The sequence below is a fragment of the Parus major genome, chromosome 13 (genome assembly GCF_001522545.3).
Source record: "Parus major isolate Abel chromosome 13, Parus_major1.1, whole genome shotgun sequence".
Classification (NCBI taxonomy): domain Eukaryota; kingdom Metazoa; phylum Chordata; class Aves; order Passeriformes; family Paridae; genus Parus; species Parus major.
The window spans coordinates 6056903-6070981 of NC_031782.1; the positions used below are offsets into that span (position 1 = coordinate 6056903).

General features: G+C 46.0%; 1 protein-coding gene across 2 annotated transcripts in view; it reads left to right on the forward strand.

Annotated features, from left to right (window-relative positions):
- Positions 1-14079, forward strand: part of GLRA1 (glycine receptor alpha 1) — a 36476-nt gene that overhangs the window by 12155 nt on the left and 10242 nt on the right. For both annotated transcript variants that reach the window (XM_033517769.1, XM_015642269.2), the window contains exons 2-3: positions 3043-3173; positions 7289-7356. In XM_033517769.1, the coding sequence (XP_033373660.1) occupies positions 3043-3173; positions 7289-7356 (199 nt within the window). The remainder of the gene's footprint in view (positions 1-3042; positions 3174-7288; positions 7357-14079) is intronic.

Here is a 14079-nt window from a genome sequence, read left to right on the forward strand (position 1 = left end):
AGACAGAATCCATCCCCTCAAAGCAGAGGGGTGGATCAGCCTCTCTGTAACTCCCAGTGGTGTTTTCTGCCATTATTTCTAAGATAGAGGGTAGACTCAGCTGCCTGCTTCTAGAAAGGCTTTGCTGCTCCCTATGCACTGCTTTCTTGTCTTTTCTCGTTAAATCCAGGGGGAGTCTAGATTTAGGAAAGCATCTAGTAACCAAACAGAAATGGGAGGGAACTCAGAACTCACCATGCCCAGATCAACACCACACAGCAGCCAGGCAGATTTAAAACATGCATCAAGACACTGAAGCCTTGTGAGAAGATTTCAGCACAGCCTCCAGGATGCTCCCAGGGACTGGTCACAGGCACGGGCGTGAAGCTGCAGAAGGCACTGGGGCTGTGAGAGGGCAGAGGTTTCTGAGCTTCAGTTATCCAAATATTTTATTTCCATGCAGGAAGTGAACCCAAGAAATTAATTTATTTGCAACTTTGATGCAGAAAGGATCAGAAAATGGCACCCAAGCAATACAGACTCACTCGTTGGAAGTGGGGTGAATATATCAAGTAGAGGCTTTCACACTGAATTTACGGGAAAGATGGGCACCGATTTCTGTGCTTTTCCACCTCATTTTTTAAAACAAATGCCAGGGGAATTGCAGTTTCTAATTATCTTTTTCCACTTAAAGATTATTAGATGCTTATTAGGTTTGTATTGCCTTTCCCCTCCCACACACATTTTCCATTTCCATATACTTCATCCAGTCTACAGTTAATGAGAAGAAATCAGTGTATTGCACTGTCTGGCATCTTGCTGAAGTGGCAGAAGTCTTTGGTTACCAAGTCATTTGCTGCTTAATTGAAATCTTTTCTCTGGACTCATTGCCATGCAGACACTCCATTGGAATGCAGTAGTCAAGCCCAGTATTGATTGTCCTCCCACTCCCAGCTTTCTTCTGCGTTTGCAAATCAATTGCACCCTGTTGCTTTCCTTCTAAAAACAAATTAAATTAAAAACCATCACCCATTCCACAACCCCATTTATCCCTGAAACACTTTGGTTTTCCTTTGTGTATTTTCTTGGGGCAGAGATGGGGGCAAGACAAGAAAAGGGACTTGGTTGTAGCAAGAGCAAGATCCACACCTTGTCAGGTCACCACTGAGAAAGAAGTGCACCAGCCTGTTCAGATATGGTCCAGTGTGGGAGTGGACTGGGAGTGCATAAAGGAGTGAATAAAATCCTGGGTTTAGGCTCTCACTAGAAGTGATCTGGAATTAATCTCCCCTCTTCACTACAAGTTCAACTATTTTTAACAGTTAAAAATCCAGCAAAGAAAAAAAAAATCCAAAAAAGAAAAAAATCCAAAGAGAGTTCTGCTGTAACTTGCAAGTGGAGCCAGACTGCAGTTGTGAGTTTGCAGGATTGAAAACCAAGGCTCTGCAAGCCATCGCTGCTGACACCAGGAAAGAAAGTCAATGCAATGCAGGTTTCCAGATTCCTGATTTTGAAATTATGCACCCAAGCACTGCTCAATCCCCTGTGATTTCTTAAAGTTCTAAGGAATCAAGTATTTCAAATGCTTTGTCAAGATAACATGTCTCTGGGGTTTCAGCTCAAGCTGGTATTGGAAGAGTTCATCTTTGGGGATGGGATCACATCAATACCATGCAGAGTTACAGTCCCAAATTCTTCCCAAAAGATCTTGTGTCAGTACTCAGCACTACTCCCCCAGGTCTGGCTACTGCAAAGCTTCCCAGGGTGAGGTCCTCATGCTGTTAGAGGACTCTGGTGTCATTTGTAAGGACATCTGTAGCCAAATGGCATGTGCCTGTTGTAAACATCCTTAGACCTCCCTGCTGCTCTGTCAGGGGCTCCTCACTGTTCCCACACAGCCTTTATATTTTAAAAAAAATAAACCAGGAGTTTTGCAGAGTGTGAAGCAATGGCCTCACTTTCTCCTGAGCAGGTTCCTTTGGCTCATTGTACATTTGCACTGCAATGCTGCCCAGGCTTTACCCAGCACCAGGCACCTGAACCCACAGGCTCACCCTAAGCACATTGCAGAGGTGATTTGGGGGATTGTTTGGATAATCTAGGCAATTTTCCTCAACACTTGCAGCCTGGAAACAGACTGGTGTTCAAGTGGAAACCAGAGGGAGGGTACTGAATAGTGTCTGTTCCTGTCTGGGAAGTCAAACCTTCCTGCAAAGCTGAGGATGAGCACCTAACACCAAGGGTCACTTGCTGCAGTGTAGATGGCAGCAACAGACTTCACAAGCCCAAATCATCACCCTGCACATCTTGCAGACTCCCATCGAGTCAGAAGGGGAATTGCCAGGCCCAGGTTTTTGTCTTCTACAGGTAAATTTGTGGTTTCACTCTTTCTGGCCCGGATTCCATACAGGTCCCAGAAAGATTCCATTTCCTCTCGTCTTCAACCCATCATGAGTAAAGTTTCAGGATCACACTCCAGACACTCCAGTTCTGTGTTGAGCTCAGACCCTGCATTGCAGGTACCAATAGCAAGGGTTGGACTGATCAGGAGAATCACCCCTCTCCCCTACAGCCCCAAAGGCTCTGCACAAGCTGTACCATCACATGATGCTCATTTAAACCTCAAACTCCAGATGTCTCTGATCCTACCTGCCTTTTGGAAAATCATACTGTCAGAGTACTGAATATGCTCCTTGCTATTTGCCCTGTAATTAAGCAGTAATTGCTGCCCAAGGCTAATCTCAGAGTGTATTTTACCTGTGGAGCTCAGCGCCAGAGTTCACATTTGTAATTTAGTGGCACACCAAGGAGCTATACCTAAACTCACAAAAGGATTTTCACTGCTCATCATCTCTCTTCTACTTTGGTGGCAGCTGGGATTCTGTATTTGGAGATGTTTGGGCTGGGCAAACAAATTAGCTGAGACCAGCCTCATTAGGAATTCACATGGGTATCCATCCTGCCTCAGCAGGAATAAGATGCTGACTGCTCTGTTTCTGGACCCCAAGCCCTCCCCAGCAGGGGATACACACTGAAACCTCCTCTTTATTTCTACTTGCACAGCCTGGCAGCCTCCAAGGAAGCTGAAGCAGCAGCTCGATCTGCCCCCAAACCCATGTCTCCTTCTGATTTCTTGGATAAGTTGATGGGGCGAACTTCAGGATACGATGCCAGGATCAGACCGAATTTTAAAGGTATGCAAAAAAAGAGGGTTTTTTTTCATTTCAGGACTGAAAAGTTCATACAATCCTCATTAATATCTTCTTAACGCAATATGAAATACGAATATTTATGTTCTTACAAAGTATGTATCATAACAATATTTGGCACATGGATCCCTATAGATGTCTGGAAAGACATCAGCAAATGTCTGCTCAGAGTGGAAACAACCTTGTAAGAACTTCACATGCTGTAAACAGAGGGCCCCCCAGTCCCTGCTTCAATACAGGGCTCGAGGATCCTGTCAAACCAAGCAGTGATTGGCAGGGACCTGAACACCTTTAGAGGGTGAGATAAAATCCCCAAGCTGCCTTTCCCCTGAAGTCACTGCCCATGAGCCCTGCCAGGGGCAGGCAATGTTTCCCCCTTACAGCCACTGCAGCCAAGAGCAGCCTCTCCCATCAGCTCCAAAGAAATTCACAAGATGCCAAGGGCAGCCTGAACCCATCCCTGTCCCCCACACTAAAGGGGCTCTAAGCCCAGCACTGCTCTGTTTTTCCCACCCAGTTTTCCAGTCTAGCCCATATTCCGTGGCAGCCAAGCAGCACTGAATCAGGCCCTGGCAGAGGCAACGAAACCTCTTTTCTCCTCAAAACTCCTCTTCTAGCAAGTGAGGTGTGGGGTTTTGCCATGGTGTTTTTGGATGGTTTTTTCAGCCTGGTCTAATGGAAAATGTCCCTGCACATGGCAGAGAGGATTGAACCAAAGAGTCTTTCAGGACCCCTCCAATTTAAACCATTCTATGACTTTTTTTTTGTTTTCTTTTTTAACTGAGCTCACTTTCCCAAGGCTCTTTGGCCTCAAATCACACCCACAGATAAAGCATGACCTGCCCCTCTCAGCCACTGCCCAGCCATCTCCAAAGCTCTTTTTGTTCACTTCTTTTCTTTCCTGCAACCAGTTCCCTCTCCCCCAGAGCCACTGGCAGGGCTGACAGGACTCCAGGACCCATTAATCACTGGTGACAGCACCTGGCACCCAGCTTTGAACAATAAACTCTGTGCTGGGCTTTTAAGTTCAAAGAAAGGTGGGAAGCCTGTGTCCCAGTAACCAAGCAAGCAAGAGGACACTGCTGTTCTTACCCAAATCACAAGGAGTTAAAATACCACCCTGTTAACCTGCCTACCTCTAAATTATGCACACACACAAATTAAACTTTAATATTTAATGAAATGTATACATTCACTTCCTGCTGAAGGCAGCTGTATTGCATTTTTATTTGAGATAATTTAATTTCAGTTTTATTTCAATGAACTACACCTTCCCCTCAGGGCAGTTTTGCTGGCTTAGCCTTCCACACATAAATCAGGCTCCAATTTACATGGGAAGCATTGGAGGTGTTTTACAGAGCTTGGGGTTGTAGCTCTCAAAGCACATAATTTAAATTAACTGCAGTAACTCATAAGGACATTTTAATTGCTTAGATCTAAATGAAAATAATACTAAAGATCCATATCAGATTGATTTTTGGGGAAGGGAAGATTAATGAATAGAAGATTGCAGCTTTTCCATAAATGCTGTAAAGTTGGGACTTAGCTGTGAATTCACATTCTGAGAACAAAGAAGTATTTGGGTTTTAAGCTGGAGGATGAAGTCAGGAGCTCGGGCAGGGACAGGGAGGAACCTGGCAGGCATTGGGCAGGAGACCTCTCACCCAGGCTGTGCCCTTATCCCTGCTGCTGGAAAACTCCATTCCTTCACAGCTGCATCCCAGCAGAGAGGAGGAATACTTCAGTGGCAGACAGCGAATTTTCTAGAGCCTCTCACATGCTAAAAAATACCAAAAAGCACCGAATCCTGCAGGGAGCTCATGGCTCACCTTAGACACACTGAGAAGGGCTCAGTGCCTCAACAAGAGCTGGGCTGCCCCAAGGAACCTTCACAAATCCACCCCACACTCAGATTCATGTCAGCACTGGGTCAGGAATGGGGGGACCAAAATATTCCAGACCTGTCAGAGTCACAAGCTGGTGCAGCCACCCAGGAGATCTGCTCAGTTTTCCTTACACTTGGGAGGGGAATCACATGTTCCAGGACCTTTTATGTGGCTCATGAACGGATCCAGAACAGAAAAACAATTCCCCTGAGTTCAACAGAAGAGAAGAAACAAGCACTAAAGATTGATAATTGTGTGCTTTCAGCTTATAGATAAACTTCTGGATAAGAGGAGTTGGTGAAGGCAGCAGGAAAAAAAAAAGATGCCATTTTTGTGTCTGATAGCTCAACCCATGCCAGTGTTTAACAGTGTGGAGAAAGCTGCACAGACTGAGCAGTGTGAGATGCTGCTGAGCTGGCAGTGGCTGTCTGGGGGCTGGTTAGACAGCAGCCTGCTCAGATTGCCTGGGACTCACACCAAGAAAACCCCAGCAGAGAGCATCACTGCAGGGGACAGGCACAAACTCTCAGAGGAGGCCAAAGTAGGAGAGGAGGAAAGGGAAATGAAGAGGAGAAAACCAAGCTCCAAATGTTCCTCAGTAATCAGGAAAATCCATTAATTTCCACACAGGAGGAAGTTTGCACTGATTAGAGGCACAAGGCTCTCGTTAAAGCCATTCCTCCCCACCAGTATTTCATGCTGCAGCAACTGCCAGACTGCAGATGTGACCTTAGCAGGAACATCACTCCCCCAGCAGACTGAGCCACCAGGCAGTGTTTGAAATGCAGACACCATCCCTGACTCCATAAAAAATGGGGGAATAATCTGAAAATCCACACTCTCTACTTGCACAGATATTATCTTCCCAGAAGCATCTGTCACAGGGATGATATGAGATTAACTCCGGTGTGAAAGGGGACCTTGGTCCCTGGGGCAGTGTCTCTGCTCTCTGCCTGGGCTGCTCTCCCCACCACATCCTGGGCAGTGCCCACAGCAGCTTTTGGCAGCCCCCAGAGCAGAGGCCCCTTTTGCTCCAACCCTCTGCAAAAAACCTTCTCATTATGTGTGGGAAAGGCACAGGTTTGCCAGGCACCAGGTGTGCCCTGGTTCCAAAACATTCCCCAGCGTTTTGGTTTGTGCTGAGCTGCAGCTCTCAGCATCTCCCCCTGTGTAAATGCAGCATTTCTGCCTCAGATTTTGCAGGCAATGTTGTGAAACCCTTCCAGTCACAACTCTGGGAATCAGTACCACAGGAACAGACTGACCCCCATGCCCTCAAACCACAATCTTTTCATCCCTTAACCCTCCCTCCTTTCCTTTAGTGACCCCTTAACTTCTCCAGTGTGAGCAGGGCAACCAAAGCTTTGGTCTGAAAGCGAATCAAGCCCAGGAGAGGCATGGCCCAGACACCAGGATTACCTTCTGCCCAAACAGGACAGCCAGAGAATTCCTGCTGGCAGAGCCCTGAATTCTCCTAGCCAGCTGTGAGCCCTGACAGACTGAATCAGGATCATCCCCTGGGGTTTGGGGCTTACAGGCAATTCTGCTTGGAAACACCGACAGCAACACAAGAAACTCAGGTACTGAAACAGCTGAAAAGGAGATCTCAGGACACTGAAAGGTCTTTGGGATTTGTAAGCTGGGATTTACTCTGCTGAGCAGCCAGTCCCTCCCTGCTGTTTGAGGATGCAGAGGGTCAAGCAGGCAGTGCCAGCTCCCCAACACCACCATCAGCAGGTGGGGTATTTGCTGCTTTAGCCAGCCTGATCCCTACAGCTCACTCTGCTGCTCTGGCTCTGATGGGAGCACATCATCCTAGCTCAGGAACAGTGAACTTATTTCATAAGTACAGCTCTAAATAAAAGTCAATTGTCTCTCAGCTCCTTTCTGGGATACTTTGCTATCACGTTCAAGGTGAGATTGGCACCCATGTAGCCAGGTCAAGATACCTAGAAACTGTCCTGGCTGCCTCTGGTCTACTCCTGTTCATCTGAACAGTTCCCAGCAGAGATCTATAAACACTCTACCAAACAGGGGAACAGAGGCAGAGCACAAGCACTGTCTGGTGTCAAAACCAAGACCAGAGCCAGGCCTTACTCCCCTGCTACCCCTCAGTCACTCATTCCCACAGCAGGTTTTAACTGCACCGAGTGGAAATCCTTTGTTTCACGAGCACACACTGAACTGCTGATCCAATCTGTGTTTGTCATGCAGGCCCACCAGTGAACGTCAGCTGCAACATTTTCATCAACAGCTTTGGTTCGATTGCAGAAACAACTATGGTAAGTAAAAATCACAGCACAGCTGCTCAGCTACTGGCTCAGCCTCGCTGTGCTCCCAGAAAATGCAGCATCACCCTCCTCCTCAGAGTGACCAGGGGAAAACACTCAGTGCTCCCAAACGCGCTCAAAGTTTGAGTCAATTAATGGTCAACACACAAGACTCATTTCATGTAGCTGAAGATCACACAGTCTCCGTCTGCATCTTATGAAAACACTCCATGGGCAAAGGACAAGGGTCAGAAAGCAAAACAAATAATCCTTTTCTGAAGATTTGCCTAAGGCTGCAAACTCAGCGACAGTTACACATACTTTGTGTTTAAGTGGGCATAAATCCAAAATTAATCTGGATTCAAAGAGAAGGGAAATCAGCTGAACTCAAATTCAGTTTGCACCAGGATTTCAGATTCCCAAAGATTAAGAGAATTATTAGATTAAAGATTATTGTTTTCTTGGAGACATATTTCTGGTAGACAATGATTTTTAGTCGAAAATCAAAGCCAATATTTCCGAGTTAAGGCTCACTTCATACAAAATTAGTGAGCATGGCTAAAGGCTGTATCTAATTGGCAAGGCACTAGGAGCAGAGGATCACTAGAACAGGAGATAATTGCTCCATCTGAAAACTATTAAAGATTGGTTGTGACATAACCAGTGAACAGCAAAGGAAAACTCTGGAGGTATTGTGCCTTACTGCTGTGCTAAGTAAAGATAATCCAGAAATATGGTGTTTAATTACCCTCTGGTAATTCTTTTTCTAGAAAAATGCTGAATGAAGAATGCAAGGCTCCAGCTTCAGGCGTTTTGTGCATTCAGGCAGGAAGTTTTAGGCTTTGCATATAGATCACACCCCTTGACTTGAACAAATTACTTGGCATGCACACCACTGTCAGAGGAGAGCCACAGCCATACAGCTCAGGTTATAAGTCTCTTCTGACACTACATCATTCTGCTGGAAATATTTGGGTTGGGACAGTTCAGTTCTGGTAGTGGAGGAGGAAACAAAAGCTGTTATTCTGTCCAAGCACAAGGAAACAGATTTCCTCTCTGCTCTGCAGAATTTGTCAGAGCTCACAGGTGAGGAGCGTGGCGTGGATTCATTTGTATATAAAGCAAAAGAGGAAGAACTTCCACTGAAATACACATCTGCACCTAATTTACTGATTATTGGTTACCTCCTTTGGCATTACAAGCAATAAATTCTGTTCCTATGCACCAATCCAGAGTGCAAGGGAGCAGGACAATCCCACAAAGGATCTGTGCAGTGTACAGAGCACATTCCATTGACATGCTTTTCAGTGCATCTGCTCCACACTGCGAGATGCACTGGAGCAGCCAAAGATGCCACATGGTCCCTGTAAGCAGGATGCTCCATAAAATTAGCACAGACTAGCACAAGAGAGATGCAGTTCACCTCCAAGACACGCTGCAGGGACTCGCTATCATCTCCAGATGCCACTCATTTCATAGGCAATCTTCCATGGAAAAAAAAGAAAAAAAAATCCCATGGGAACCTAGGAACACCCTGTGGGAACATTGCTTTGTCTAGAAACATCCGAGGCAGCTCTGGCAAGCCAGCCCAGATGTCAGGCTGCCGCAGCATCGCACACAGCCTGATCTAACGCTCCTGCGCGGGAGCAGCAGTTCTGCTCGTAAACACCAGCAGCAACACAAGAAACACAGGTACTGACACAGCTGAAGAGGAGATCTCAGCAAGCTGGAGAGGTCCTGGGGATTTGTAACCTGGGATTTACTCTGCAGAGCAGCCAGGCCCTCCCCGCTGGTTGAGGATGCAGCAGGACAAACAGGCAGTGTCAGCTCCCCAACAGAGCTGGGAAGAACTTTCTTTCTGGGAAGAACACACTGTCCTACCTTGAAGGGCTTTTGAGCCAGACCTGACTATTCTGAATTCAAGTGGAACAAGTGGTCAAACATCAGAGGCAGCTTGCAAAATGGAGAGGGGAAAATCAGTGTTTTACCATAAAGAAAGCCATAGCCTGTCACTGACCCCTGGGACTGATGATGGCAAAACTCCCCCAGCTGCTTCACTGGCCAAAAAGAGAATGAAAATTATGTTTTAAACCCCCATCATTTGGCACTCTAAACCTGATCAGGTTCAGGCCTGAGTACTACATCATCTTATGTTTCATTATTGTTACACTAATTCCTGCAGGAGAAGTCACAGGGTTTTAAGGGTACCCCACATGCAGTTAGAGAAGGCTTTAAAATATCTCCACAGTGGGCTGATACTTCCTACAGAAAGTACCACTGCTCCCTTCTAAGTTTACACTGCCTGAATATCACAAATTAGTGTAAACCACAAGCTCACCATGCAGAGGATTAAAGAAATTACAGGGAGAGTGCTCACTTATGGCTTGAGGCCTCGTGGAATGTAAAGGAAGAGAAAAAATACAGAAAAATAGAAAAAAAACCCAGGTATTTGATGAAGAAAGCTGGGTCCACAAACCTCAGAAGGAAAGAAAATGAGTTGCAGCCAAGAGAAGGCACAAACTCCCCAGACTGGGCAGAAAGCTGCTATCTGCCCCACAAAGGTTCAAAATGAACAAGGCAAGAAATGGAGGTCTGAAAACTGCTGCAAGGTTAGGGGGAATTTAAAAAAAAAATGAATTAAAAGGCAAAGTCATCCACCAAACTGATTTCCTAAGGCAGAGCTGATTTAGAGCAAGGGAAGTAACTCCTTTAAGCATCCTGCAGAGCTGGAGACCAACATAAAAGCCTCTAGTGGTGCACATAATTGATTGGACATTTGTGTTGGATTGCAGCTCAGAGCTCATATCCAGCCTCACTTGCCTGGAGCTCTAAGGACAAGGGAGGCTGGGACTGGGAACACATCCCTGTGAACCCAGCCAGTGCTCCAAAGGGAAGAGAGAACCAACCCCAAGAGCCAGATGAGTGCAGACTCCTCCTGTCCCAAAGCATCACTGCAGTAATGCATCCAACAGCAAGGGATTCCCAGGGACAGGTGCAAGATGCAGCCACTCTCTCCAATTATTTTTCTGGCAAACACCAAACAACCCCCAAACACAAGCTCTTAAAACCCTTTTTGCTGTTCAAAAGCATGAACAACTCCACAGCTATACCAGGTTATGAAATCTATAGCAAATGTAGAAAGTCTTCATTCCAAACAAACAGAAGTCAGGCACCTCGGGAACAGGTTCTGGGTTTTAAATAAATAAACTGCACCAGCTTTGGCTTTTCTTTGGGGGATGAGGCAACTGATAGGATTATCTGAGCATTTCATTAACAAATTCCCTGCTATTACAGCAAACTTGAAATTAAGTGATGCCCTTGCTCCCTCTTCAGTGGAAGCTGCAGTTTTATGGCCTTCCACTGGCTCAGGGAGCTGGGAGCATCTTGTACTCAGTGGAAGCACAGGGAGAAGAAGGAAGATATTTTTATATCATCACCTAGCAATGCTATCAGCTGGACTCAGGATGAGCTTTTCTAGACTCTTCTTTTAAAAAGGACCCACACACAGCAAAGAAGGGACCGAAAAAGAAAGAAAAAATCACAGAAGAGCCAGCACAGCCTCCTGTAGACACAGTGTAAATATGCAAATTTATTTTCTGCTGCTTTCATGCCATAGTTATCTCATCTGAAAAGAGCAAAGCAAATGTGACCCTCCAGCCAGCTGCAGCACAGCCACAGCTGGGTTCCCAGCATCTCCTGAGGACAGGAGAAGCTGAAGGCTGCAACTGTCCAAATGTTAAGTGCTTCTTCAGAGACATCTGCACATGACATTTCCAACGAGAAAACAAAGCACCCTGCAAAGCAGACCAAGAAATTCAATCAAGACCCACAAAGCCCAGAACAGCAGAGATTCTGATGGAGAACTTGGGTAACACTGGTCCCACTCACTCCGAAATCAGCAAAAGAGACGAGGTTCAATGCACAAAGCCCATAGCAAAAGTTAGGTTTTGAGCAAAATTTCCTGCAGTCAGTCATTGTGAAACCCAACCATCAGTCCCACAGAGATGATAAGCACCTAACCAGTCACGCAACACAAAATGAAAAGGTTTTCACAACAACTCAGTCTGCTGCCATCTCAGTGTTAGACCTGCAGCTGTCTGTGGCTGGAGTTTGTCCTTTCAGTAATGGAGAGGGAAAAGAAAAAACAGCAAGAAGAATCCGTGAAATAGGACTGTGCAACTCAAATACAGGGACAAAACCCCCTGAAGCTGCAAAACAAAACCTCTCTACTAAATACCTACATTTACAATTCTGGATGCTGGCTGCAGCTCACATCCCAGCAGCTCTACTGGCTCAGAAAGATACATATTCCCCACTTTTTGTAGGAAGACACAGAAAAGCTTTCTGCTTTGGATTCCAGTATAAAGATCCTCACACTTACTAAGCACCAGGTGCCTGCCCTTCTCTGATACAGACTCCTCTCCTCAGCCAGGTGTGGTTTTACACAGGCTTCAAACTGGTTATTTAGCTATTAACCCTCCCTAGGGCTGTGCTTGGGTTTTTTACAGTCTGTTGTAGTGCTCCTTGGCAAGGCAGGTTGCCTTCAAAATATTTGTTCATTCCCATTCTAGTGAATTAACTCAATGCTAATAAAAGCCCCTCGTGCTCTGCTGCCCAGGTGGGGTCCCAGAATCCCCTTCTAAACGAGACCAGTCTCTACCCTGGTTTTTTTCCATCAGCAAAATGTAAATTTATCAAAGGAGAAATCTCTCCCCAAGACTGTTCAGTGCAGAGGCTGCTCTGACAGAACCACTGAGTCAGGAGGGAAAATCTATTGGGTGTCCTGAGAGGCTCCATCCCTCCTGCTCAGCACTGCCTCCAGCTCCTCTGCTTTCAGCAGGAGATGTCAGGGCTATGGGATCCTGGGAAGGGAAGGCCTCAAATGATCTTCTGTTTCCTTGTCTCCTTGCGAGGTCACTAAGCAGAATTTCATTTCAGCATTATCAAATTGAACTACTCTGATCACTCCAGTTATTCTCTTCCTGCCTTGTGTCATTTCCCTCTTGGGACTAAAATGCCTTTGTGAAAATTGCAGAGCTCCTGAACGCCTTCAGTGCTCAGAGCTGTTGCTCCCCTCTCCCAAGCCAGCCAGAGGAGCAGGCTGCACAAGATAATCAATGCCTGGATGTGATAGGCACACAAATGAAGAATGTGAGGGATAAGAAGAGTATGGAGAAAGAGAATTTTTATTTTTTTTTGCCAAGTTTGCAGCCCCAGTCAAACATCTTTTTTCTTTGCTTGAAAGTTCACATCAGAAATTGGCCAGTGCTGTCCATCATTTAGGAATAACTGTGAACTTCTTGGGGATGCTAATTAAGATCTCCAATAACAGCATCAGGAGAAATGCTGCATGTCTCCAGGTAGCCAAGGAATGAGTGTTCCTTGGCTCATCACCTCCCAGCCTGACTGCAATGCTGAGGATGAAGCTTTCAGCACAGAGCATCTTCAGCTGCTGCAGAGCACTGTAACCCTTCTCTTAGCCTGTGTCACAGCACAGACATGCCCTGACTGCTCCCCATGCCATCTGCTGGCTCCCCAGGCTGTGTCATGGCCAGTTTGCAGTCACAGTGCTTGGTTTTACATTTATGTTCAAATAAGGCTGGACACAAGAAACCTAAAAGGCTGCTCAGAACCTTCAGCATTGCAGTGCAATGACATAAGGGCAAATCTGGGAGAAAACCACGTTCTCAGTGAGCAGGACAGGGCTGTGAGTAAACTCCCTGCGTAGGAAGATCTTCATAAATGCACACACAGAGGTAAAATATTAATGCCTTGAAATGGCAAAGCCAGAGAGTTGCATTCAGTGCAGGTATCTTATTTCTTCATCCTTGCCTTTTTTATATCACAACATAAATGCTTCATTTTCTGTATTCCAAAACAAAAATCATCCAGAGCAAACACTTGTCTGCAAAGGAGGAACACAGAGTAACACAGACCAGAGTTACTCCCCCACTGCTGCACATCCCTGGGGTGGAGGGGGTGCAGTTTCTCACACCACACATTCCCCATGTGCCCCTGGACTGTTCTCAGCAGGACATGAACCCAGGACACTGTGACCCTAGAGATGAGTTAGGAGGGGCCTTTTCACAGCCAGCCACTGTGAGAAGTTAATTTTCATCTGGCCCACAAGCATTTCATTAAGCTGCCTCCTCATGGTTACAAAGACCATGGCTATTCTTCTTCCTGTGGTCTCATGCCTGCTGTGGTGGCAACAGAAACCATTCAACACCTCCTGTCCCACCCTTTTCTGTCCTTTTGGCAAGTTTTGAAGCCAAAGCAGTGAATTTACTCCAGCAACAAATCTTACCCACTGTAACTCAGGCTGTTGTAGGGAATTTGGCTCCATTCCCTCCCCCCTTCTACTACTCCATCAGGCTGAGCACACTTCTGGGCAGCTACCACTGAAGTTTCTTCCAAACATGAGTTTAATTTGTGTTGTACATGACATAAGTCCCAAACTGGAGCTGACCTGCTAGCATCTAGCTTATTTGTAGCTGAATAAGCAAAACAACTTTTTGCTTTCTACCTATTAGGTCAGTGACATTGATTTCCCCTGACTGCAACACACAGAAAAGGGAGAATTTAAAATATACGCCTAGTTCTGGGAGCTGCTGCCTCCCAGTAGGAATTCATGGCTTCTTTCCTTTTCCAGGCTTGTATGATGGGCTGGTCCTGTGCTAAGAACCTGTTTCCCAACCATTCACATTTCCTCCAGACACCTTATCCAGGGTCAAC